At 34.6% G+C, this 25210-nt stretch overlaps 1 protein-coding gene across 50 annotated transcripts in view; it reads right to left on the reverse strand.

Moving 5' to 3' along the window:
• Positions 1-5390: 5390 nt before the first annotated feature.
• The window catches only part of LOC145961902 (uncharacterized), a 150720-nt gene continuing 130900 nt past the window's right edge, over positions 5391-25210 (reverse strand). For 30 of the 50 annotated variants that reach the window (XM_083082768.1, XM_083082711.1, XM_083082618.1 and 27 more), the window contains 15 exons: positions 24268-24327; positions 22129-22197; positions 21085-21274; positions 20516-20862; positions 17830-18012; positions 15726-16178; positions 14019-14198; positions 13115-13431; positions 12718-12952; positions 12492-12613; positions 12179-12420; positions 11939-12059; positions 11361-11698; positions 7943-8199; positions 5391-7728 (listed from right to left, as the gene is read on the reverse strand). In XM_083082768.1, the coding sequence (XP_082938894.1) occupies positions 7715-7728; positions 7943-8199; positions 11361-11698; positions 11939-12059; positions 12179-12420; positions 12492-12613; positions 12718-12952; positions 13115-13431; positions 14019-14198; positions 15726-16178; positions 17830-18012; positions 20516-20862; positions 21085-21274; positions 22129-22197; positions 24268-24327 (3128 nt within the window). In that variant the 3' untranslated portion in view covers positions 5391-7714. Of the gene's footprint in view, positions 7729-7942; positions 8200-11360; positions 11699-11938; positions 12060-12178; positions 12421-12491; positions 12614-12717; positions 12953-13114; positions 13432-14018; positions 14199-15725; positions 16179-17829; positions 18013-19752; positions 19825-20515; positions 20863-21084; positions 21275-22128; positions 22198-24267; positions 24328-25210 lie in introns of all 50 variants that reach the window. The other 20 variants (XM_083082826.1, XM_083082795.1, XM_083082681.1 and 17 more) reach the window with 3 other exon arrangements.

Consider the following 25210-nt stretch of genomic DNA (forward strand, 5'->3'; position numbering starts at 1 on the left):
ATTTTGCAAACGACCATTCAATCCCGATTCTAGTCTTCTCCCTTTGTGGTTTCGTATTTCGCTCCTTTCTCTTGAACGATGTATCTTGGCGCAATATATGGTCCGTCGAGGATTTCCTTTAACCTATGAAATTTTTCACGCGAACCCTCTATTTTAACGAAAGTTGGCAAAATTGAATCAACAAAATGAGTAGATTGCTTACAAGAAAATTAATTTAATAAAATGAAGTATTTTAATAGCTAAAAAAAATTAGTTAAAAACTACTCTGATCGAGAGAGTTGAATAATGTATGATGGATTTCAAAAGTGACAAAATTTTTCCAGCTTTTACATATGCGTTTTTGCTGCGCCACATCGATATGCCGGAATGCTAAAAACGTGATAATGGGTGCAGATGAATTCATACATCGAGAAAAATATTCCTATATACCATGCGCGATGGAAAAATAATCGCGATTTGGAACGATACATATGATGCTTATCCAAGCTTTTTGCTGTATTATCTGCTTAAAAATCAGGTCTCTTTTCGATTTTCGAATCTTTTAAAAGACTGCATATTTTATTACATCGATAACGGGAAATTTTCACAAAAAATAACAAATTTCTGTGCCGTATAAAAATGTAATCATAAAATGAAACATTTATTTGAAAATAATAAAACACTATGCAAGAAAATTAAGACATTGCGAAATATTTTACTCTAAGTATTTTATTAATAATACACACAAGAAATTTTTTTGTCACTGTGTGTTCGAATTAATAATTAATTTAATGATTTATAATTATATAGATAATTCTATTATAGATAATCCTACCATATATTAATAGCGTTTCGTATGAAGTCCGAAACAATAATTTTCCGCCTGCCAGTGATTGTAGAGTCAAGGCACATTGAGTCTTTATTACACCAAAAAAAAAAAAGAAGAGAGGAATGATAGAAAAAGACATCTTCAGACGCGGTACGATTAAAAAGTAGCCGGCAGAACGAAAGGATCGAAACGTTTTGTTCCGATATCACTGCCAGAAACTATTCGTGGTCAATCCTTGTGCAATCGCAGAAGTTTCTCATTCTGTAGAAGGCAGGTACATTTTTCTAGTATAGCGGGACAAGTATTGTCCGTGTGGCAAGACAGAAAGATGCTTTCATAAAGCGACGTTTTTCTTTTTGTGTCTTCGTCCGCGAATCCAATTCTTTCTTCCCCTTTGGTGCCTTCGCTTTTGTTCCGTCGTACATTCTCTCACCTCGCTCTTCTTCCTGCCGTCATTTCGCTTTCAAGCACTCTCCTCGATGCGATGGTAGATTCTTCCTCGTTTTTCTCGAATTTATCTTTTTTACTATGAAGGGTTAATTTTTTTACTTTCTAATTGTGGTATACAAGTGTCTAAGAACAGCTGTGTTGCCTAATGACAACTTGCGAGGATATTAATTTTAAAACCAGTTGTTGCCCAAGAAAAGAATGTTTAAATGTAAAATTATAAAGAGCAATCCTGAATATATTCTTTCGAAATCAACAAGAAATTTCTTTATAAAATGCTCAAAATAAACATAATTAATCGTTAAATATATTTCTATTCGATTCGCGGTAATACTTTTAATAATTTATTTACAAGCTGGTTTATACGCGTGCGAACATGGCGCATTCGGAAATTTAAATCACCATGGAGTGTGTTATCTCGCAGCTGCGTTCCTTGCAAAAGGAGCTCGCGTTTCCTCGAGAATTCACCGGAGAATGCTCGAGTGAGAATTTCTGGTAGCTGATGGGAAGTATAACTCGTCCCCGAAGTGCAGTAACCTCGGCGGAGGAGTCCCGAGCCCCTCTCTCTCTCTCTCTTTCTCTTTCGACTGCATCGCACGCGAGAGAAGGCCTTATGATCCGTGCAAAATGAATGCATTCCCTCCTCATCCCTCTCGAACTGAGGTGCATCCTTTTCGTCTTTTCTGTCGAGCCATCCGCTAAATCGAGCACGCCCGTAAACCGAAGCGCAGAAATTTCACTTGAATCTTTCGGGAAACCCGTCGCAAACATCCCGCAGGCTCTCTTTCTTACCTTACCTGTCTTTTATTTTCTTCGAGCCGAGATAAAATAATGAAAATATATTTCGACGCAGGTTCCTAAAGTTCAGCTTTCTAAAGCGCAAGTATTGCGTGAGATATATGAATATCTTTCTCAGATAGTTACTTTTGAAGCTGATATACTTGCGGCAAGCGAATAGAGTTGATAATGAATTTTAAATTAAACATTAGCTGCTTCAGCTCATTTACATTTAATGCAATTTAACATATTAATAAAATAGAATATATTTAAATTTAATGTATTCGAAACACAGTTCGATAAATTACTATAACATTGTATAATTTTCTAATCATCAAAAAACAGTTACTTTCCTAGTCAATCATTATCTCGGTTGAGCAGAAATAAATTTTCAATTAATTATGTATTGATTAACATACAACTTTATCTAGATATTTTAAATTTATAAGATCGATACTTTCTCTCTCTTTCTCTTTCTTTATACTCGTACGTCTCTTTAATTATTTTTAAGACAAAAGTTAGAAAGTCTTCGAAGAGCCAATTAAATTGGATTGTGACTGGGAGCAGTCTGCCAGAACTGGCTGGCATGTAATGTTAAACAGCTGTTTGTAATATATTATTTAGACAAGATCCTGAAGCCACGGTACCGCAAGAAGCGGTGATCGAGTACCCCTATGCGTTTTCCAGAGGTGCCACGTAGACGGGCGGTAGAGTAGTTACATCCGTTTCGAAACCGGGAAAACATCCCCCTCAATGAGACGATGCGGTTACGTAGTTACTTCTCTCCCCGGTGCTGTTCTCTTGGCTGTACTTACGTGTCCCGAACAGGTTACAAACGACGAGCGCGGTATTACAACCCGCAAATTACGCGCCTCCGTTTGCCACCTCCCTTCGCTAGTTTCCCCGGCTGCAACGCAAATGTGCCGGTCCAGGACCGATGGATTATATCCTGACTGCGAAAGCCTCCAGCCACCCTTTCGTCGTATTCCTCGAACGCGCGGAAAGCTGGTTGACATTTTCAAGATTGAACATATTAACCGTCATTAGAGTAAACGATCTAAGGTATTTGTATAATTGGTATTACGGGGAATGACTCATAAGAAATCATGGAAATATATGTTTAGAAATAATAAGTTTTAATTAATTTAATATCTACTTCTTTTTATGCATTAAAATAATAGTAGATATATGTATATAAGTGATAGATATAATTATATACATAAAATTCTCGTAAAAAATTTCTAAATAATAATACGAAATATTTATAAACTATAAATATCGCAATAATTGCAACGGATTTAATAATTTAATTATAATAAAAATTAACGGAAATAATTCAATGCCTGAGCGAATGAAAATTGGAATGTTGGGGGCAAAAAAAACATGTAATTTCACATGGAAAGTAAACGTAACACACAGGAGAGTATTTCTTTCGTTCATAAATTACAATATTCGTGGACCGCCCTCGTTGTTAAGCGAATGCGTTTTTCGCTGCGTGGAAGCTGCGCGAAATTCATTTACGGAATTAATACCGCGGATTTGGTTAAACGAAGAATTACTGCGTGTCGCGCATCTGCCTTAATTGCGCGAACAATATTATTCGCGCGTTGGGAGGCCGATCCATAAGTTTACATCGCTATTCTTTCGCTTTCAAATTAACGAAACTAAAATCAATTAGCGCATTTTACATCGTCTGTATCTATTCAATGATGACAATGTGAGAAATGAATTATTGCTAATAAATTATCTTTCTCTAGAGATTTTATCTCTTGCAATACTTTTTTTATACGCATCGGAAATATTTTATTATTAATTAAATATATAAAAATTGATATCATTCGTAATTTAAAAAGGATAGAATAATCTTTTAAAATGTATATATTTTACAAGCATATGAAATATATAAATATTTTTTTCACAAATATAAGCACAATATACAATATCTACATTTAGCATTATTTTTATTTTTATAACATTTATTTTTATTTTTATACATTATAAGTTTGTATCACAAATTGTAAATGTTGTTTCTATAAGCAATAAACGGTACGATATCGTGTGCAAAGATTTAATTTTGCGCTGCGGTTTAATTTTCTGGAACACTGGATTCTGAACATGGGATGCTACATGCGTATCCAAAATCCTCATTTCGCCCCAGGGTGATCCTTTTCGCTTTCTCAGCCCGTAATAACGCGGGAAAAGGAGTCTGCGTATTACGTTTGATTAATTAATTTACGCCGGTGGAACGCCGGATTATACGAACCCGAGGGCTACAACTTCTCCTCCTATTTCGCTTTTCTCGCAAAGAAACGAAGTAAACAAACGATTCCATCCGCTTTTCCAGCTGCCGTTATACACCTAATGGCATTAACATTAACCGGGACAACGGTTATGCAGGCAAGCAGGTAATTGCATCGTGTAAATTTGCTAAACAACGTGCCGCATTTCACACGGAGATATAAGCTCTCGAGATAATATCTTCATCGTTGGAAAATTGTATAAAATTCATGTAATTATTATTCTTTTAACGTTTCCATTTTCTAAATTGTACTTTTCGAGATATTATTTAAGTTACAAGAAAAAATTTAAATTTATTTTATTATATATTTTATTAATAATGACAAAAATTAATATTAGTTTCATTTTAATATTGAATTTTTATAAAAAACATTAAAAATTGAATAAATATCTTACCTTTATTCTTGATCGTCCAATTACAAATTTATTCATTTATAAAATAAACTTTTTTTAATATAATTGAAATGTTATTTCACACAAATTCGCGTAAAATAAAAAAGAATTTGAAAGATCGCAATAAAAAAAAAACGGCAAAAGAATTGTTGTAATATATCGCTGGACACGATTTCTAAGATAATTATGAATAATTGAGAGGAAAGAGAAAGACTCTGAACAGAAAGAGGGGGGGGGGAAAAGATGCGCTAGGAAATGTCTACTACGAGAAGGGTTTTCTCGTAATTTTCTGTTAGAAAAAACAGCACATCGGAGCGTATTCACGAGAAGCGTGAGAATACGAGCATTAGTTTTTGCGAATGTGAGACTCGAGGAACGAGTTGCATCCGCGATGCATCTTCGTGCGCCATATTTCACCGCGTGAGGTTTGCGAGTTTACATTACCAGAGGAGGATCTGTTTGTTTCAGTAGGTTTGTAGAGCGGTGAGAAATATAGGGGTGTTCGCACACGAATGTCGTTACAAACAGCTGCAGCAACTGCAGTTGATACTAATCGGCGGAGTCGTCGCGGAGTGTGGAGCAATTAATGTTAATATTAGACGGAATAATTATGTACAAATATCACGGGAAACTAAAGGAGTGGTAACATACAAAATTAGTACACATGTTCTAGTATTAAGTATTTATTACATACAAGCATTTTTTACAATATGAAGTATTTATTTCTTTTTTTAAACATGACTGATGATATTTAGCATTTCTTTTCGTTATTGTATATTTAGAAACATTCTCTCGTACTCTATTTAATTATTATTATTATTATGTATTCTCTTATAGAATAGTTTTAATAGACTCTCAACCAAATCTAATAAAAATAGTATATGTGTACACGAGACGCAGGGGATAATATACGGTGTTCAAACGATTAATAAATATATTTGTCAAAAAAAAGAAGGGAAAACTAATATAAATAGCTTGATACAATAAATCGTAACGAATGCGCGGCGATTACGGCCCGTTATAGAAATTTTACAGGGCAAACACAGAGGCAATTTCTCGTGTGAGAGAACGAGTGATAAAACATATCAATAAATCTATCATTTCAAGCTGTATAATGCTTTTGTTGCTTTGAGACATTCTCGGCGCGTAAACAGTATTACTCGCGATGCAACATGCGTCTGTATAAACACACTCAATAATACAATCTAAAACGATCAATAACTGTCGATAAAAATACATATCAATAGTTTATGAAAAAATGTACCGATCATTCATAGACAAAAGAATCTCTCTTCAATCCCCGAAAAATAGGTCACAATATTACGCAAATGTGCGAACAAAGGAAAAGCTTAAATTTGAACCGAAACGATAGTAATAAAAAAATTTCAATTCATACTACATGTATAACTCGATGAATTCTTTATATAGTTATAATAAAATGCGCATAAAAGAACGGGGAGAAAAGGGAAAGGGAATACATCTCGCGCGCAAATGTACGAGAAAAATTGAATAACAAACGTACACTAATTCTATCTTTCTCTCTAGTCTCGACAATCATCTTTCTCGACCATGTTTTCCGAATAAAATCAGGGTAACAGAACTCATTTTTCTATTCTCGTTATCTGTTGCCAAATTCTACGTGATATTGCACGATTTACAATAAGGTAAGCACAAAATATAAAATATGCTATATCGATATCATTGCCATAATATGTTTATAATGCAAGTAATGATAAATAACTCGCATCTCTTTCGGACGTTTATATTGCAGTGATATTTGCTGTCGCATCATGCATTAATATTGCAATATCAATTGTATTTTTCTTCGTCGAGTAAAGCGCAATTAATCCCATCCGTAACATTTTTCGTGTAACAACTCTTACAATTAACGTTACTAGATCGTCACTTCATTAACTTATGTAACGGCTATCTCACAAAGCACTCAACTCATCGTCATTGTTATCATCGTTATCATCTTCATCATCACAGCTAGAGAATTCATGCTCGATTCACGAAGAAACGTAACAATAGCGAAGTCTAGCGGAAACCTAGAGTATACCAATGGTACGTAGGCCTTCTAAATGAAATACGATAAAAAAAGAAAGAGAAGAAAAGAAAATAATAAGATTGCTTGACTAGTGAGCGCACGCCTCGAAATCTGATATGGAAGGAAAGTATTTTTCTCTCTGTCTAAGGTTACTTACTTCCATGTCGTATCCGTAGAATGTCTCTCGCATCAGATGCGATAACGCGCTTAGATCCACTCGTCTATCATGAAATTGTTACAGGACAGTACCTCGCTATGCTATCTCTTATCTTAAGGACATTCTCTAATCTGTCGTTTTAGCAGATACGTTCTCAGCGTTTAATCCGACTTTAATATTTCTTTTCTTTTTTTCCTTGTGCTATATAATTGTATTCTCTTCGCGCGATTCTAAATTCTTTCGTCTCTATCGATTAGTATCTTGAAAATTTTACTTGTAATTTACATACGTATATGTGCGGTAAAGATGAAACCATACGTGTATGTGAGAAAAAATTAACTTTATGTCGATTCGTTATTGTGTAATATGTCTGTGTATTCGAAAATAATGTGTTACAAATAGGCCTCAACCCCTTCCAAAGGTCCTTTCAAAAGTTACCTGTTTACCTAATAGCGTACTACGACACACAGATTGAGTGTCCACTTTTGCTGTTGTATAATATAATAATTAATTAATATTATATATTATTTTACACTTTTCTTTTCCGATTAGGACGCTCAAAACTCCATACGTGAAGCCCGGGGAAGGCCTTTATCCGATGTGGCGTCCTTTCTCGCTCCACTTAGATCTCCTTTCCTCACACGATACATCGCGCGCGACAGCCATTATTTACACTATTAGAAACGACATCTCGTTTTGTGTATAGCTATCGCTCGTCACAAGCAATTTGGTTACCGATTAACCACCTGCTTCTCCTCCATTTGTCCGGGAACGTTTAAGAGACACTTTATGAGAGTAGATCTGCAGGCAGAAAAAGAGAAATAGACAACGTTTAATTCATTTTTCAAAAATATCTTTCCAATTAAAATGATATAGTCTATTTAGTTATAAATAAGGCAGAGTTCAAAATACTGATATAATTCGATTTTTTTATATAAAAAAATTCAATGATGAAAAATATTTCAATAAACTTGAGATATTCCACATATGGCTAAATCGAGTTTGGTCTACATACCTGGTACTTGATTGTTGTCCTGTGGCTTGTTTATGAAATTGTCTTGGAACGGATTGATGTTGGCGTTAGCAGCGGCGGGTACAAAACCCATTGGGGTAAACGGCATCGCCGTCGGATTTAGATTGGAGTTGAGGGTATCTTCGTTTGCCAGATTAGGTGTCAGTTCTAGTATCGACTCAGTATTGTAGCCGCTACTGTTATTACTCAGAGTATCGAAGCTCGACAGGTCTAACAGGTTGGTCACGTTGTTTTGCTTGCTACAAAACCAGTCAAGGAAAAAAAATACAAAGACTAAGTTAACAGCCAGACAAACCGACTAGGGACTACGACTTAAGCGACTATTCACAATCACTAACACGAAATCGCTGTCGCTAAATTAACTAAGCCGACTGCGAGCGATTCGTTAATATCAGATAGTTGAATTACTAAAATGAAATTAATTTGAACTTTGTCGAACAGGAACATAGCCGCAGTTCTAGATAAATCTAAAAATATTTCATTAAACTGAACGATATAAAGCTAGATGAGATAACTAAATAACACATGGATAAATATATATGTATATATAAAGCGCTTATTATATGCATCGTTTTTCTACGTCATATATCATATGACTGCTTTTTAAATTGCGAATTTTAAATGCCCCAAAAGGCAACTGTTTTGATGTAACTATCAAAACAACTATCGCATAAGCGATTAAATCTAATAGAAATTATTTTTGTGTAGCAGTACTAACCGAAATAGTCCACAACCTTTTGTGGTCCTTTGTGGTGAACATAAATCTGTATATGACCGAATAAAAAAATTGTTGGAATACAACTAATATGTTACATAATATTTCATCAATGGATCGTAATAGGTTTTCGTTTAAATAAGATACTATGAGAACCAGTTCATTAAAGAGATACACGTCAACTTTATAACCATAATAATTATAATTTGCTAGAACATATTATACAGCAAAACAGCAAATACGAATCTAATTACATACAAAATTAAATCACAATTGATCACTCGTCGAGTTACACGAAGTAGTAAAAAGTACACGAGAAAAAAAATTCATGCCGCGTTTAATCTCTTCCTTTTCTTTTTTTTTATATCTGTACCTTTGTGTAGGATATGTGAATGTGAAAGTGTTGTGAATGTGTATAAGGAGTTCTTCTCACAAAAAGTATTATATCGGAAAACATGTAGAAGTAAATAGTACATAGCAAAAGTAGGCAGTAAGTTGACATATACCACTTGATGGTATCCAATACATAAGCATATGAGGGACGCAGACAATTATTGTGCAAGGAAAAGAACAAGCCACACCATATCAATGTTAATTGGTAACATGCATTGGTGATTTGCAAAGTTTGTTGCGAAAATCAATCGCACTTACGGTATACATAATGGGTCAGTAAATGGAAGAACACTTTTTAATATCTAATTGGAGGAAAAAGTCACAGAAAAATACTCAGCAAAGATGATATATTTATTAAATGTTATAAAATAAAAATATTAATTGTTATTATTGTCTTTCCTATAATGCAATTGCGATATATTGTTATTCTACTTCTAAAATCATATTAACACGATTCATCCTTGCTGAGTTGGCAAATGTATTGTGAAATCACAAAACGAAACGTTTCAATGAGTCATTAGATTTATACTGCTTGTCTCTCTTTACATTATGTACACTTTTATTTATCGTGTGATTTAATGCTAACTGTGTAGTGTTGATGACTCTCTTCATGCTTCATGTACAATATTACATGACGTTCTTCCAACTCGCTGACATAATACCTAAAAATAATTGTAGTACGTACGCGACTAATTCCCGATAATCCTAGCTAAAAATAGCATATTTGTCGTTAGTACATAGCTGAATATCAATTATAAAATATATGTAATTATTACAATAGATGATACAATGTACATTTTCATACTTGCAATCTCATTATCACTAATAGTGTTAGTCGCGTAATTATTATTAGTTAATACGTTGATAATCGTGCAGCGCGCTAATCCGTATTGTAAATGGCGATTTGTAAGGGCGTGCTCATTATATTTGTCAACCGTTGTTCTGACTACTTTTGCAATGTACAATATGCCTGGTTATTTATAAAGCGGTAAATATTCGGTGAAATTAATTTCAATAGGCAGTCCTTTCATTGGGAGTCTCAGGAAAGCGCAGTAAACTTTTTACTAGATAACTATTTATAATATATATAATGTGTACATATGTATACATGTATATATAACTTTCAAACTTAATTAATTTACTTCAATATAATTAGTTGACATTACAAGACACATTTTGAACAACATAATTCATTATATATACAAATTGCCTTTGATAAAAAGGCCTTATAGAAAGAATACATCTAACAATTTTATTTTCAATTATAAATAAAGTCTCAAATAATTGCCATTTCACAATCTAACATGTACAAATCTAAAAGTCGAAATAATCTATCTGTTCGTGGTGCAATAATTTGTTCACTGCGATTTAAAACTTTCATCACGCCTATTTACAAATAAAATTGTATAATACGTCCAATTTAGCATGTTTAATGTATGGCACGCTTTTCGTGATTTTAAATTATATAATAGAACATTCAAGAAATCTTTCTATTTTTGAAAGTATTCTTAAAAAGTAGTTTTGATAATTATTTTCGGAAAATTCGGTAGTAATATTTGATTTCTTGATTTTCTATAACGCATTGATTTCCTTTTATAATGTGTAAATATGTATGTTTAAATGTTTTACATGCAATATATATATTTTTGAAAATGATTTCTCTTATCGCAAATTTTAATCAACTGTCTTATATGTATTATATATATATATATATATATGTATATATTTGTTATTATTCTTTTCAAGATCGAGCTATGCAACCGACATTATTTTCGTTTATACCAATAATCAGTCGATTTTTAGATGAATAATATATATTGGCTAGTATTGTGCAATTACTTATGTCCTGTAAAAACATTAATTTCAAGTAATCGGCATGTGATGTATCTATCTGTTTTCTTGATTATTCTTTCCAATTAAATATAATAGAATTTGCTTGGAATATATTCATTTTATTATATTTATGAAATACTTTAGCAATTACACAAAAATTAATTCCGTTTATATATTCTCCTTTTTAATATATTTTAATATACGCTTTTTGATCGCAGATAATAATCGGATATTAGCAGCCATATGTCCCATTTAAATTTGAAGTGAACTAGCTTGAGCGAATCGCGTCGCAGATCACATGTTTCAATGCCCAATTAAATACGCGTTATCGAAGCAAGCTTTATGATTACTGTAGGGTATTATTGTCCCTCGATCTAACGAAAAGAGATTTGTTCGGCTTCCGGTGAACGACGCGGTAATAGCGTTTACGAATCCGTGATTTAGAATTGGTATACTTACACAGTAGCATTGTCCAGCGTAATTGATTGACTGTTGATATCGTTTCCGTGATTCGTATGATGACCATTCAACTCTCCTTCAACGTTACCCTGATTATTATCCAATACAATTTTGTTTTCATTAATGCCGTTGCTATGCGTCGTGCCATTGTGCACTATGTCCGGCGCAGGCAGGTTGTTTTCTGTGTGATGCGCGCGTTGTTCACCGCTGATAAATTGCTGAGTCGCCTCGGAAATTAAACTGGCTGTCATAATGTCGTCACCTTTGCCGCCCAGCACCGGTTTGCTCTCGTCGTTAGGACTATCTTCCTTCAACTTATCACCATCACCACCTTCTCCCTACGCATATATTTATCATAATCAATTATTTTTTAATCTCATCAATTTATTTAAATAGAAAATCCTGTTTAGATGAAATTATTGAATACGATTATATATAATTTAAATAAATAAATAAATAAATAAATATATATATATATATATATATATATATATATATATATATATTCATTTATTTATATTATTTATATTATATATTTGCTGAAAGATTAATATAGCTAATAATATATATAACATTACCTTAGGTGTGTTGGATTGATTTCTGCCTCTCGTTCTAAGCATAATCGCCTCAACTCGTTTGCGCCTAGCATTGCGCTCCTCTTCTTCCTTTTTAAGCCTCTCAGCCATCTCAATTCGTTGTCTATAATTTAAATATATGTAGATATATTATTCGTTACACACACACACACACACACACACACAATCTATCATAAATCTTTAAAATAGATAGGAGAGAAAGAGGATTTTTCATAAACTAACTTTTCTGCCTCTTCTCTTGCTTTGCGTTCTGCTTCTTCTTTTTCTTGTTTTTGACGAGCTTCCTCTTCTCTTTTTCGTCTGTCTTCCTCCTCACGACGCTTAGCTTCTTCGATTGCCAATTGCAATCGCTGTTCCTCTGCCTTTCGAGCTTCATTAGCTAAGCGTATAGTCTCTTCCTCTAGGCGACGTTGCTCCTCCTCCTCTGCGCGCAATTTTTCAGCTTCTAGACGCGCTTCTTCTTCCTGCAAAAATTATTATTGGTAAGATAAAGGTCAAGTCAATGTAATCTTAAATTGATTTATATAGATGATACCTGTCGTTGGCGTTCCAATTCCGCCTCTCGTTCCGCTTGTTCTCGTGCTAATCTTCTACGTTCGGCTAAAGCTGCTTTAGCTTCCTCTTCGGTAGTGATCCTAATTTTCGCGATCATCGAAGCTGTAAAGCGAATTATCAATAAAATAGATAACCGCTGTTAATAATTATTGTTGAAAACTTGTGACAAATAATCATTTGACTTCAATAGTTTTGATTAATCATACCTGACATATCAACCTGTTCATCCATTTCGCCCTCGGGCTTGGTTTCAATCGTCTCCATCGGTTTCTTTTCCTGCTTATTTTCTTCCTTTTTAACAATTTTCGGTGGTTCTTCCATAATAACATCTGGCAGATTTTCTTGCATTAAATTAGTTTCATCTTTGACTTGTTTGCTTGTCGACACAGGCTCCATTGTTACCTTCGTGTCGTTAGTCGTAGATTCAGCAATATTTGCTTCCTATTAAAAAATAAAATTTAAAAGTATGCTTTATTATATGTGATAAACAATAATTATATGTTTGCAAAAATTATATCGAGAAGTGATAAGAATATTTATTTCACTTCAAAGATACAGAATAAAGTTGTTTATTCTAAGGAATCAATGTAGAACAAAAATTACCTGCGTCTTCTCGGTGCCTTGATCCTTCTTCTCCTCGTTCTTATCCTCCAATTTCACATCATGCGCCTCCTTATCCTCATTCTGTTTTATGATCTCCGCGGTTGTTTCGCGGATGAGCGGTGCATGCTCAACTCCGGGACTTTGCAAAGGTGTCGCCTTCGGAGTTATTCGCGGTGATGACTTGGCGTTCTTGATTAATTTCTCCGTCGGTTTTTTTATCTCTGTTACTTTGGGTATAGAAGGTTTCTTTGGAGTGCTATGGACCTTTGGCAGTGGTGGCTTTGAATCCTTCGTTAGTTTCACGTCGCCCACTAGATCTACGATAATAGAAATAATTGAGATACTTTTTTTTTATGTTCGAGCGTATGAAATTTTTTATATACAGTATTTACACGTGCAATTCTAATAGTCGATATTAGAAATGATATATACAAGAAGTTGGGGATACACAAAAAAAAAAGAATTCATAAAAAAAGTAAATAAAATTGTAAATCGATAAAAATATAAATTATTTAAGAAAGATATATAAAGAAAAAAAATTTATATAAAATCGAAATGTTTTTATACAGTCTCTCTTCGTCACATCTTCTCAGATATGTATGATACACCGTGTACAATATATCGTACCCTTTCAGGACATAATATGTATATACCATATTGTTGTATCTATGTCTGTTCAATACTTGTATGTAATGATATATTATAATTTAGATCAGAGCTAAACATTTATTTATCATTTATATTATTCTTTCTTTCTCGAATTATTCTAATATGTCATAATTTTCGCTAACTTTCAGAATTTGACTTTCATAAGTTGTTTTTCTTCTTTTTTTTTTAGGTTTCCAGCCAATCCTCGGCGGCCTGAAAGGGTCAATGGATGTGGAAGTAAAATGAGCATGCTCACTGTGTTTCTCTGTGATCGAGACACCGGTACCGGCAATAGAAGCGGGCCGCGGTCGGCGCGACGCGGCCGTGCGGATACGCAGATTGACGTTACTGCTGCCCACGCTGCTGGCGCTCTGCTGACTCATGGAGCTGTGCGGTCGGGACGGGCTGTTGGGCGTCACTTCACCGCTGCGGATACCTATGCGCACCCACCCAAGGTAAGTATATCTGTTGATCTGTTCTTATGTCGATTGAACGCGATCGCGCGATTCTATCTCTCGACAGGAAAGTATCGACGCTGCGAATAAATTCTCGTTTGTATTTTTCTCTCATTTTTTTGACACTCTATCGAGATCGTATAGTGTTATGCTTGCTTGTGTTGTGACGCAAAGTGCAGCAGGCGAACATCGCAAGAAATCGAAACGCAAGCACCGCCACCGGTGTTCAAATGCTGTCGGTGAGAAAAGAAAATAATCGAAATAAAAGAAAATAAGCCAAAATGAAAATAAGAGAGAAATCAAGTTTTAATTAATTGCGTAAAACAACAGGGTGAAAGAATTGCATAATTGAGTGGATTAAGTAGAGGAATAAATTGCACACTAAATACGAATACGATACTAAGTGAATTGCGAGATAAATTATGTGTAGAACGATAATAGTAATAAGAAAACATGCAGCTTACCAAAACGTTAGCTCATACCTTTACCCTTGGTACCGAAAAGCCGCTGAGAGATCTTCCTTAGTAGGAGCGTTTTGTTAATCGAATTGGAGATCAAAGAACCGGTTGCATTAAAATCGGCTTGAATCAACAACTCTCAATTAATTTCTCTTTTTTCACATTGTTAAATTTATGTAAATAATTACTGACAAAATTAATTGTTTCTTAACTAATAGAATTAGCTCTTCCTTGATGCAACTGGCTCTTAATGTTAAAAATGCCACGTCTGTTACTAGTAACATATTGTTAAAAAATTCGAAATTTTCGAAAAAGTTGATGGGTTAATCATCATGAAAAAGTATAACGGATGTGTAAAAGCATTAATATATTAAATTGAAATGTGAATTAATGTTTTGCGGCTTGAAATTAGAAGAAAAGAAATAGGGGCTGTCTTTTTCCTTCTATTTTCACGCTCCTTCTATTTTCTGGAATGAAGTCGTCCTAATTGATTCACAAACATTTTTTTACACTCTTTCATGCACGTGTGCACCCAACTCAAATCACGTTGAGGTTCTCTTTTTAGATACAACGAGTGCATTCACATGTATTTTATCTTTTATTAAACTTTTACTTAAGAGATCACGCTCCCAATTCGAAGACCATAATACGATCTAGCTTACGAAACTTATTGTTAAATAATGAACCCGATTATATACAACGAAAAAAGTTAACGAGAAAATTAGTATAAAGCAAAACGAGTGATTAATTAAATTTGAGAAAGGTTGATCGCGGAGAAAATCGACTCTTACAAAATAAATTTACATAACGTGTAAAAAATGCAATCTATCATCGAGCTAGTATATATTTAACTACTTTGTCTATATATTTCTACAGCGTCAAAAATAATAAAACATCTACGCTTTCTTCTTAAGCAAAAAAGAAATTTATCAGTAGTTTACGGTAAAAAAATCGTGAAGGGTTTCAGCTATTGTACAGAAGCTCGATTTGCGGTGGGAAATTGAATCGAGGACGTCGAGTTGAGTGCACTGTCACCCTTAGCGCACTTACCTTGCTGAGCCTGCTGATGCTCGCGGGCCTTGCGGCGGAGTCTCTCGGCGCGGGTGGGTCTGGGCATTGGCGCCGCGCCCGGCAGCGTGCCCATGCTACGCGAATTATCGGAACGCTTGAGGCTCTTGGTGCTTCCGGGCGCGGCCAAGTGCGACATGCTGCGGCTCATGCTAGAAGCGCCCTGCAGAGGCTGGCTCTGCTGCCGCTGCTCCGCGAGCGTGCCGAGTTGCTGCTCGGTCGCGCGTTTCCTAGGCTGTGCCAGCTGATCCAGCCTGGACATGGAGTAAGTCCTACCTGGCGAGCGTGTGAAGGCCTTGGCGCTGAAACTGCGTGCCGTCGACGGCGGGCCGTCGCGCGGGGACGGTATCGTCGGCATCAGATCGGTGCGTCGCCTGTTCACTCGTAGGTAAACCGAGGTCGGAGTGCCGGGTGTGCCGCCATCGCTATCCTCACCTGCAAAGAATCTCGCTTAGGGTTGCCTTGTGTGTATCGCGACGCGATGGTCCGTCGATCCGCGCAGCGATTACACGGCTCGCTCGATGGAGACACACTCGAGTAAAGAGTTTCTCCACGACGCATCAACATCATTGACGTTTCCAGATTTTTATTATTATTTCTTTTCTCATTTCCGTTGCATAAATTGTGCTGCTTTGCTTTTCATGCTGTGACGTGTAGAGGAATACTGCGAAAGTACACTGAGAGATGTTTTGCTCGCAACTGTGTGTATTATGTAACTCTTGTTAAGTGTGTTCGTTTCTTTGTACGAAATTTATGAAGATATAAATCAAGAGTCAATGCATTTATTTGATGAACGAGGAAAAAAAGATCACAAAGATATGTATTTTTTAAAAGAAAAATATTTCTTGAAAGAAATTTATTTAATGGAAAATATTTATGTTTTTCTTAAGTAAATTTTCTAAGTAAATCGCTATATATATTAAAATGATATTATTAAAGTAAGATATTATTAAAGTATCGAAATTTTGAGTGTGTTTGTGTGTGTATGTGTGTGTGTCTGTATGTGCTGTATAAATTTTATACATAGAAGGAAATAATACGATATATCTTATACGAGTAATATTAGGAAAGCGAAATAACATTTAATGTCACACATAATCAAATAATTCCTAAAAATATAACAACAATTCAATCCATGCAAGCAATAAACTCTGTATTATTTATAACAATTATAATCTATATCAAATCAGCGATATAATTTTAAATTAAAATCTCAGTTTATTCTGTTATAGTGCCTAATAATACATCTTTACTGTTAAACTATAAATTAATTTTTTTTTATAATGCAACTATAAATTATTATTGTATATAACTAATAATTTTAGATTGAGTATATAAAATCTCATAAAAGTTCTACAATGATCAAAGAACTAGTAATTTAATGTTATATTGATATGAAATGTATAAAATAAAATGAAATATTAAAGGATTGGCAATCGTCCTATTAGACACATATATTAACAATGATATTTAAAGACTATAATTTCTAATTGTAAACTCTAATTTCTAAATTTCTTTCTCGACATCAGAAATTTCGCTTTCATCAAATCACATTTCAAATCCGTTTGGTAAAACTCATTAACAAGTAAATGAAATTATAACAATACCAGCTAAAATTTTACTTGCAACTAAACGTTAATAGTGTTTAGTGGTCTACCCGCATTAATAACACAATAGATTAGCAGGGAACACAAAGGACAAATTAGCGGCACACATTGTTGCGTGATATTGGCTGCCATGTAGTCTCATTTACGAATGACTATCGATGGATGGTCTCTCGAGAAATCGCAGAATCCACCTGACCAATACCATACAACCTACGGAAAGGAAACTACAAGACAATTAATGAGAGAAAGTGCGCGAGTTATATGTTCTTACGATATTAAATGAACGTAACATGCACTGATAGAGTATGCAGTGAGTAAAAACATAATGATGTAGAATGAAAGAGAGAAAAGGAGAGAATTTGAAATGAGAGTGTATGCTAAATAAAACGAGAGACAAGGATCGATAATATTCATTCTTGAAACGAATAGAACGGATCTCTTCCAGCTTTTTTGCAGGCTTCTGAGACATCAGGACTCACCACTGGCAGCCCGCTGAATCATGGGACGCCTAGCGTCGCTATCAGACTTATCATCGACGGCAAAGATGTCGGTTGTGGGGGGCAGAGAGAGGCTGGCTCTCTTATGCTTGGCAGGAGTTAAGGGAGGATCGGGGCTAGAATTCCAATTGAACACCTCGTACATGGACGAGGACATTCTCATATCTGCAAACAAACCATTCAACGCAACGCAAATATATTAGGTATTCCGCGAAAATTTTATTTATCGGGCGATTGGACGAGAAAAGAAATGGAAAGCATGACTACATCAGCATAAGTTAGATACGGTTGTGAATTGTACTTTCTTATTTCAAATATATACAATATTTGTTTTTACAAAACCACCACCGATAATTACAGATGATAGCAAAGAGAAGATATACAGGGAGAGAGGAAATTCCCATAATTATTGTTTAATTATTGTTAAAAAATTATTCTTTAACTTCTTTAAATATTTTACGTTTCTTCCTTTTTTTCGAATAGTATTCAAAATGTTATTTCCTTGAAACAAAAAATAAAACATACGTGTTTGCGCATAGGGAAGAATGAATGAAGATGTAGCGTTTTCAGGATAAATGCTGATCGAGTAATCTGTGTGCAGTGTAAACAGGAAAAAAATATCAAAATGTATCGCGTTAAAAAGCAAAACTTGCAACTTATAACTTATCGCGGGATTCAAAACGTTCTCAAGACTCGCTGTGTAACCAATCTCAAGCTGAGAAATACATATATACATAGATTCGGTATCGTTTAAAGGGACACTGTCACAAGAATATACACTGTAACAGGATAAGCTATAGAGTGTAAACCTGAAAATAAAAAACTAAAAAGGTAAAACACTGTAGAGAAGATCACGTTACAGGTTCTAACAGTGCTGGACAATCGTTCTTTCATGCTTCGTAGTGACTTCATTATGAATGTAGAGAAACTTGGTGTGACGATGATTCTCTTTCTCTCTCTTCATATATAATTATCGTCACACATTTATTAAATGTGTTAACAATTGTTATAATTATTAAAATTATCATAAATTATGATAATTTATGATAATTTTAATAATCGTACTAATTGTTTACACATTTTAATAGACGCGACATAATCAATTATTTAAATCACTTTCTACTTTCCATGTTATAATAACATGGAGAGATACACAGATTTTTTTCACAGTGAGTACACTGTGAAAATTTTGTTTATCATATGTGCATCTTCCGCGATAAAGTTTCTCTTTACTTTGTACACAGCGGTATCGATTACCACTAAGAAAAATATATTGCTAAAGGTATCGGAAGCGATCGTGCGTAAAGTATGGGTTACGACAAGATGCGAGCCGCTTCCTTGTGCAGTTTATCTGGGTAGCTCGATGTATCCCAGCATTGGAGTAAGTGACGTAGAAATATTCTCGCAACGATGATGCGATTAAATGACACTATCCCACGTGAATCCGCGATAGAAAGAACGATTGTAAATCCAAACGATAAACATTAATCATCGATACATACGTGGAATATTCGAACAAATAGGGTGAAGCAAGCAGAAGGGAACGAGCTGCGATTCGCTGGCACGATTTATATTCCTTTAGAATCGTGAAATTTATTCTATTTTATGATTTATGTATCATAATTTTTCCCTTCGATATTTAACTATCTTAGAATTTAATGCGCACGATGATCATATAGTTTACTTCATTAATTTGTTTCTTATCGTACTTTAAGATATTTCTATTTTACAAATAATATATATAATCTCTATGAAAAAGATTAAATCACGAAAAAAATCGCCATAAAATATATTTCATTCAAAAGTGATTTAATTAATGCTAATCATTCGATTTTTTTCTATTAATCTTTCCCGTTTTACGATACACAATATACTTTACGTGTTTCGATTCGTATTTATACTCACATTGAAGTATACCAAATCCGCTTCCGAGCCGTTCATCGTGCGTGTTCGCATCAAGGATCGTTGTTGATTCGACTGAATTTACGGTAAACATTAATTTGCATTCCACCGGTGTACGGTGCAATACGCCAACGCGTGTATTATTCACACTTCGTATAGAAGTACGGAAAAGCCTTTAACGCTTTCAGCGCTGCTGCCCAGCCATTTCATATTATATACATATATATTACGCGCATATTTTATGAGATATTCCTTATATCTCATAAACGTTATACGTTTCAATCTCTCTGTGATAAATCAAGTATAGCATGCGTCATATTACATTTATGGTCAGCTGCAAGCATTTCGATACGAATAGTATGTGGCAAATTTTACTATCTCTAAAAAAATGGGCAGAAGATAATTAAAAATCAAATTTAAAATATATATTGACATTCGTGTGATAACAGAATTCTAGAGAACAAAATTATTACGTGAACATTGATTGAAACAAATATAAATCGAAATGTAGAATGCGGAGATAAATCATTCAGAAATACTGTAGATTGTATCAGAATCAACTGGAGAATCTCTCTCTCGAGAATTTCTCGCAAAATAGAACGCTTAAGCAGCATGCAGCGAGTCTAACACTGCGCGCTGAAAGGGTTAATCGAATTTCCATGTGCGACGTGTACAGTTACATGCTCATCAACGATCGTTCTCGGTTGCTCTTTGGTGAACTTTGGTGAATTCGATTTGTTCTATGGAGAAATATAAATCGACTGACCTTCGCCGGGCTTCCGATCGAGTCCGCCGGCGGAAGTGGCCCGTTTTTTGCTGCCGTCAAGCTCCCTCTCGGAGGACCTCCTAGTGAGAGGTTGCGCCGCAGAGAACATCATGACATTGGTGGTGGAAGTAGCCTTGCGGGTGCCCCAGAAAGTGGAGCCGCCAGTGTCGGCGGGTTCCAGCATTCGCGGTGTGGAGCTGCCGAACGCGAAGACGATGTGAGATCTTTCGTTCTTCCTCTTCGCCTCGATACGCGCCTCCCTTTCCTGATTCTTGCGAAGGATCGCTTCCCGTCTCTCTCGTTCCGCCTCGCATATCAGCCGTTTTCTCTCCTCCACTTGATTTCGTCTGCGTAAAGAGAAACAAAATGAATTCGTCTAAAACGCCTATTATTCAAAACTGTTTTTACACTGAGACTTTAAATTCCGCTCTCTTCTCACGCGATGCAATATGGTTTTAAAGACCAACAGAAATAAAACAAGCTATATTCGATGTTTTGATGAAAGGTTTGAATTGGTCGAAGCCTCCATTAAAGTAATCACGAGTAAAATATTCTCGGCACCAACGAACCTGTCGTTGTCACGCGATCTGAGCTCGTCGATGCGTCTTCGTCGCTCCTCCTCACGTTGCTCGCGGAAGCGTTGCGCGGCGAGGGCCTGCTGCCTGAGCTCCTCCAACTTCCGCTGCCGCTCCTCGTTCTGCCTCTCACGGACGAGCTTCGCCCTGTCCAACTCCTTCGAGCTTCCCGTCGACTCCCGTCCTGTGAACAGTCGTGTCAAAAGAACGTATTCAGTATACGTCCGTTTAAACTAGTTATAAAGCTTTTAGTTTGTACTGGTTGCTTCCCACGAACAAGAAAACTCGATTAAAGATAAATGTATCTTCTTTTAAAATATTATATAACATTTTTATTTATATTTTTATTCTCTTATATATTTAGAAATTTCAAGTTAAGCAAATTTAAATAAAAATTTGTAGAATTGTCTATCGAAAAAATGACCTCAAATCGTAGACAAACAAATGCGATCGGAAAATTTTAATAATTTCAATTTATTTTACTGAATAAGTTTATATTGCACACATATAGTAATTACATTGAAAAAAATTGCACTATGTTAGCTAAGATTAAAAAATAAATAAGTAGATAATAAAAAAATTTAATACTGTGATTAAAAAAATAAATTTATCAAAATAAATGCTATTTGATAAGCAATTAACTATTAAAAGTAATTTATATAATAAAACAGGGAGTATAGAGGAATAAAATAATTAGGGAAATGTGCTGACCTCATCTCACTGCTCACTAGAAAAGAGAGTTTACACATCAAGATAAAAATAACTATTTACAAAATGTACAATCCAAAATAAAATAGTTCTGTAATTCAGAACATTGCAATATATAATATATGATATCCTAAAAATAAAGTGTGTCTAATGAATAAAGCTACAGGTTATTATTAGATATAATATGCAAATGAATAACTATCCGTTATTTATTAAAACTGTTGAAGATGTTAAAAACCAATGACTCGTTAGTGTCATCGAAATAAGAAAAGGAGTCTAGTGAGAAGAAAAGGAAAATGGTCTGTACAGTGCCCTTGAAAACGTTGGTACCTTCATTCTCATAAGGACGATCGCCATCGAGGGAATCCTCATCGTAGAGACTTCGCCGGCGCTTCACATCTGCCGAGAAGAAAGTGAGAGTGCGTGTGCACGTAAGATTCGAGATTAAGATTGTAGCATGTACGAATGAATGAATGAATGAATGGATGAATGAATGAATGAATGAATGAATGAATAAATGAATGAATGAATTTAATAATTGAGTAAATGGATAAAAGCATGAGTATTGGCAGATACCTGCGTATATGCACGATTACAATGAATAGTTACATGTATAGTTGATGGAATTAATGCAAGATTGAGGATAAAGAAATAATGAATATGTCATTTGATGTTAATGTCAATATTTAGTATCAGAAAGTTCTGTTAACTTTTCTGCAACATATAAGTACAAAGTTTCATTAATAAAATAATTAAAATTAATTAAAAACGAAATAAAAAAAGGAAACGAATAAAATAAATCCATAATTCTCAATTATGATTATTGTTTTAATATTAGTGGGCATAGAGTGCATTGGGCTTGAAGCGTTTCTCTGCTCCTAATTTCATCTAGAGAATAGTTTCTGTGATATATTTCTATTTTATATAAAATGAAAAATTCCATTTTTTTTAAGCAGCGATTTTTCATTATTTATTTTCATCTACTTTTTCATTTTTTCTAAAAAGATAATCAGACTGCATGAGAAGATTGCAGCTGTCTGAAGACTCGCAATCGCAGACAGCGTTTATTTTATAAGCAGGAAACGAAGTTATCGTTGCCCACGATATATAACAAAATCCTTTCCACTGAATGCGATATTAAAAAATTAGATGCGCAAAGAAGCTTCTTTCAAGAGATGAAACCTACGTAATAGCGAAAAAATTGCGCGTCGCATTTAGACCTTATTACATGGATCAAGGGTTAATACTACGCAGAAAGTTTCTGAATGAATATGAAAATATGAAAATATGCTCGGTATTATTTTTGACAGGATTAAAAAGAAATCCTGACAGAAAAAAGAAACAGCGTTAGAATTTACAGAAAAAGATATATATATATATATATATATATATATATAGACATATATATATATATATATATATATATATATATATATATTTATAAATATATTTCATTATGAAATCATTAATATTTTTAGAATTCTCAAGAAGGATTATTTCCATAATAATATGGAGCCTTACCATATTTATTATATTTAAATAGAACGAATACGTGTCAGATGTATGTAACAGTATTTCTTATATTGCAAGTCTTTAACATTGTTTGTTAGATTCACAAACTCATCAAAGGATTAGCATTAAAACTGGAAGGCGTTAACAATTATGTCAAATGTTCATTTCATTAAAAAATTGTTAAATTACACGACTCGTTAGCTTTGTTACATGATTTTTTTTTTGTAGAATGAATTGGTTGTTCATGACTTCCGCAGTCGCGGCCAATGGCGTATGCTGACCGAAAAATCGATGAAAATGTTTGAAATTAGCTTTGTTAAACAATCCGGTTACAGCAGTTTGACAGATCTATCTATGCAATTGGGAACTACAACACAGCATCATTCTGTGGTCAGTAGCCAGAAGAACAAACGTATCATATATCACGATCCACATTCACACATTTAATATTCATTGTCAAACGTGATTATTCCATCCTCATGCCGTATTTACAGCCAATTAAATCCGATCCTTGCAAATAAAGTTCTACATCTGGAGTTGTCTTGTTTTCCAGTTAAATAAGGGCATTAATACGGGTATAAAAGGGCTTAAATTCAGATAGCATTAATCTTTTTAATTGTAGTATCAACATTTTAATTTCAAATTGTAGTATAAGTGCATATATTAATATTTTATTATTAACATGTATATATCATACAGATTTTTTTGATAACGAACAAATAGATTCACGATATATTATTTTTTATTTTGAGCGGTTACTTTTGAAAGATTAAATGTGTCTCTGCACATGAATGTGTTATGTAACGAATCGAGATGCGATCTCATTGTCAGTTGGTCGTCGATAAACAATCAAATATGATTGTTCTTTTTATATTGCAAAAAAAGAGAGAAAGAAAATAGAATTCCACACCACGATCACACAAACGTTAGAACACGTTGATCAATCCGAGGGCATACCTGACAAAGCGAGGGAATCTTCGTCACCGCCGATCTGCGCGAACCAGTGCATTGTTTGTTCTGCGGAAGATAAATTCAAAAAGATACACATCTCTCTGGATTATCGCGTATATAATGCTCAGCTCAGTTGTGCGATAAGTATGATCCTTGCGTTGATGAAGAACGCACGATTATGAATTTAATAAAAAACGACGAGGTATCAAAGTATATTGTTAATGATGAAAAAGAGAATCGATCGATTCTAGTCACTATAATTTATCCAAAGACGACAATTATCGTGCGTGTTATATTGCTCGATACTTATTCAATCGTGTTTCGGTACTGAAGACTATTTAAAATTAAATATTTGATTACGCCATGTACGTCTCCTTGGGGAAGCTTATTTAGCGATAATTAAATTGCTCCGAATAAATCTGTCCGTCTTTCTCTCTGCAATGACGCAAACTCATTAATAAATTTCTACGTTTGAAATTAAATTTTCGTCGAGTGATGAAGTATCGATCGGCAGCTCGTTATCTCACGCATACACAACCGGTGCCAATGAAGTCGTTCGCTATACATCCGATATCGTTTCAATCCGATAGGAATTTCACTCTCTCTTGCATTCGTTGCAATATGACTGGCTTATTTTCGTCCTTCGTCGACGATCCGTTTTCGACGAGCATCAATAGGAATGACTGCCGAACTGCCAATGTGGTTTCCGGTTGCTGATTGCAAATACCAGGTGGATGGGAAAGAGTGTGAAAATAGAGACGGTAAGCCCACCGCTAATAATTGGACATGTCATTAATAATACGGACGCGGAATCGAACGGAAGCGAGAAAGAGAAAACGGAAGATGAGAATATGAAATAAAAGAATATTTCGAGTAGAATATATTGTAGAAAATTCTCGAAAATAGCGCTGGATTTTTCAAATAATGTGCGATAGAATTTCTTTTCTTT

This window comes from Camponotus vicinus, unplaced genomic scaffold (assembly GCF_025532165.1).
Source record: "Camponotus vicinus isolate PSW18456_S1 unplaced genomic scaffold, iyCamVici1.0 SCAF_1, whole genome shotgun sequence".
Lineage (NCBI taxonomy): Eukaryota > Metazoa > Arthropoda > Insecta > Hymenoptera > Formicidae > Camponotus > Camponotus vicinus.